Here is a 3,668-nt window from a genome sequence, read left to right as displayed (position 1 = left end):
GCCGCAGCGGCGGCCGGGGAGGGAAATGCACCGCAAAAAGGTCGCGGTGGCAGCAAGCCCAGAGGAGAAGAGCCTCAGCGGCGGCTGGGGAGGGAAATGCACTGCAAAAAGGTCGCGGTGGCAGCAAGCCCAGAGGAGAAGAGCCGCAGCGGCGGCCGGGGAGGGAAATGCACCGCAAAAAGGTCGCGGTGGCAGCAAGCCCAGAGGAGAAGAGCCGCAGCGGCGGCCGGGGAGGGAAATGCACCGCAAAAAGGTCGCGGTGGCAGCAAGCCCAGAGGAGAAGAGCCGCAGCGGCGGCCGGGGAGGGAAATGCACCGCAAAAAGGTCGCGGTGGCAGCAAGCCCAGAGGAGAAGAGCCGCAGCAGCGGCCGGGGAGGGAAATGCACCGCAAAAAGGTCGCGGTGGCAGCAAGCCCAGAGGAGAAGAGCCGCAGCGGCGGCCGGGGAGGGAAATGCACGACATTATGCCAACGGCAAGACACCGACAGTGAGACGTCCACGGCGAGACGTCCATGGCGAGACGTCCATGGCGAGACGCCGACGTCGCATGCGGCACAACAACAAAAACCCACAACAGACAGTGCTTTACAACAAACTAACAAACAAGACGTGACGCACTGCAAAATTGTACAATGACGTACTTACGGCAACGTCAACCAGGAACTGCACTGCACAGACAAGGCATGCATTTAAGTATAGCTTAGACTCACCGGTGGTACGACACCCCGTGACGTCAAAACGCCGACGGCAAGACGCCGACGGCGATCAAAATGGCATGTCTTCCACGTCGACGGTGATGCTGATGGTGAAAATGACGGTGGCGGCCCAGACCCGGCAGGTGTTGTTGCAGCGAGTGATCAGGGGATTCGGGCGGGGATGACGGGGTTACATACACACTACGAAACGGTTTCGGAGTGGCCGAATTCGCAACAGATATTATCAAAACTCAAGACATGGAACCAAACGACCCTCGACCATGCCATGCCATCATGCATACCACAACAAAGGATTGATGATGCAGATTGATTGGTGGTCGGCAATCCAAATCCGGCATCCCAAATCCGACATGCTATGGCAAAGCGTTGCAAGACGGCATGGGGACGTGTGAAACGAGGCCCCTCTCGTACTTACATTCTCACACATGACGGCGATGTACGGCGATGTACGGCGGTGGCGACGGCTCGTCGCGCCGATACATGTTGTCCTGTTGGAAGTCCTCGCCCAGGCTCGCTCAGACCGGCGGGGGGATCGGGCGGGAGGTGGGCGGGGAAATACACACACACACACACGCTGTTAATCAGCTAGCAGGGGACGCAACGAGCACAGACTTTGCACGGCAAAACAACATGAGCAGCTGCGCACAAAATGCAGAAACATACTAATAAGCACACAGGCGGATCGCGGGCAGTTTCGAATTCTCCATCACAATTAAAACAGTAGCATCCCCACACATACGTATACATGCGTGCGCGTGCACACACACACACACACACACACACACACACACACACACACACACACACACACACACACACACACACACACACGCGCGCGCGAGAGCACATTCTCACCCACATTTGAACACCTACATACAAACATACATACATACAATTGCGCACAAATACAAGCCACTGAACACCGCAACAATAACCATCGGCCGGCTTTGCAGCTTCTATCTGAGTTTGCTGACCTTATCTTTGCAGTTTGCTGCCTTTGTGCTTTTGCTGTCGTTGTCGCTGTTGCTGCTTGCCGGCACGACAGGAGAAAAACACCACGCCACGAAACACCCACAGCAAGAAACTTTGCTCCGAACGTATGTACGACATCACTACATCACGAACGGACACAAAGTGGCACCCACGCAGTGAACATACGGGGAAAGACCTTCATGCCGTACTCCCAACACGCCGCACCTTACCAAGGTACAACAATTTCATACCGAAATCCCCCTCCGTCACCAACTCGTCTATCCATTTGCAACGCGCCTTCACCCATAGAATCCAAGAACGATGGCCGACCTTGATACGACGTGTAACGGCCTCACGGCCGGAAATCTAGGGGCGTTCTAACTAACGTACGACATGTACGGGCGACCGTGCATCCGGCGTCACTCACCAGCAGCGGAAGACGATGTGAGCTTGACTGCGTTGATTAGAAGCGTTGACAATGGGGGCCCTTGCTTCACGCCGACGCAACATCGCACTGGGGTCTTGGAGAGTTGAAATGTGGTGTACGCAGAGATTCTCGTTGCCAGGTGGAATGCGGTCGATCTGGAAGGTCTTGGGCAACTCCGATGAGCAGTCGTCTCTGTCGCGAGGAAGGTCACGGACATCGGACGAAGTGGTCATGTCTCGCCTAACGACGTGTACTTTCCTGCCAGACCGCCTAGCTTTCAGCCTTCGTAGGCTCCTTACACAGCTAAAGCACAACTGTCGGGATTACGCTCAAACGCCGCATACGCCCATATTCTTGCAGCAGAGCGCTGCACAAACACATGCCCGTCGAAAGCCCGTCGACAAAGCCCCTTATGTTTCAAAGATCCATACACAAGCTCGAGAATCAAGCATCTCACCTCAAAAAATGAGTTGCCGCAAGTCGCACCTTGCCCTCACAGATGAGTCAGGCAAGTCCATGTCCATGAAGCGGCGACGCTGTGCCTGAAGCAACGTCAGCAGGGGTTCAATAAATAAATGCTTGATATAACCGCGTAATAAATTAGAGCAATGGAACTGAAGTGCGGCGGCTACAGCATGAAGGTTTTGCAACGAACAGTACCTTGCAAACGTTTGCAGGGTCCACAACAGCTTCTCAGGGCGCCGCGCAGCTGTTCAGGCTTCCTCATTTGCTGGTCATATGTAGGAAGCTAGCAGCTTTTACGGACGCACCAGAGCTGGAACAGGCCGAAAAGAAGGGCTCAAACGTTGGGTGAAAGCCTGTGATCAAATATCGGACGTTGTGCACATTTGCTAATGGAGCTGGAAGTGCTATGGGAGGTGCCTTTTGTCAGAGGCCAGCTAAGTTGTACGGCGTCCGGTAAAGCTGCGCAACAGCTGCAAATCCAAGTGTGTTGGTAAGGTGCAGTTCGGCGAACTCACTTTGTCGACAGTTAGCCTGTTAAACTTTTATATTATAGCTGTATGTCACTGCATTATCACGTTCACCTCCGTTCCTCTGCACCTGGTTACGTCCCCCCCGGAAGCAAGATCCCTAAGTGCAAGCCCTTGCACACAACAGGTCAAGTTATCATGAAGGCCGTTGCTTCATTTTTGCTTATGTGGCATAGCGGGCGATTGACGTAATCTGCCCATGGCGGAAGTGCCAAGAGCTATTGATACAGCGTTATGGTTCTTGAAGTTCTTCTTGAGTATCTAAGGTGCTTTAAGTCACGTTTGCTTACAAAAGGAACTGCGGCCCGAACAAGGGCGCCATGGAACTATCATGGGGGGCTTTCCTTTGACAGGGCTAAGCCATCCGTAGCTTCTTCTTTCGAGGTCAGCCATCGATGCACCATCATTGTCACCCAGCACTGCTGTGAGCAGCGAGATCGTGCACCGCCCAGCTCCCTATCACCCTATATCCCTCCCGTTCACCCTCGCCCGTTAGCCCCTTCCCGCCACATTTCCGTTCCCTATCACTTGTTGCCATCCATCCCTTGCTCCAACAAGTTCA

The 3,668-nt window shown here is 54.3% G+C and overlaps 1 protein-coding gene across 1 annotated transcript; it reads left to right on the top strand.

The window, feature by feature from the left end:
- Positions 1 to 231: 231 nt before the first annotated feature.
- On the top strand, positions 232 to 436 carry VOLCADRAFT_38047 (uncharacterized protein; the record flags this gene model as incomplete). Its single annotated transcript, XM_002957802.1, has 2 exons — positions 232 to 324; positions 377 to 436. Coding segments are annotated over 2 exons (153 nt in total), but the record flags the coding sequence as incomplete, so codon positions are not given.
- Positions 437 to 3,668: the final 3,232 nt, after the last annotated feature.

The sequence above is a fragment of the Volvox carteri genome (genome assembly GCF_000143455.1).
Source record: "Volvox carteri f. nagariensis unplaced genomic scaffold VOLCAscaffold_80, whole genome shotgun sequence".
Taxonomy (NCBI): domain Eukaryota; kingdom Viridiplantae; phylum Chlorophyta; class Chlorophyceae; order Chlamydomonadales; family Volvocaceae; genus Volvox; species Volvox carteri.
This window is presented reverse-complemented; position numbering and strand designations above follow the sequence as displayed.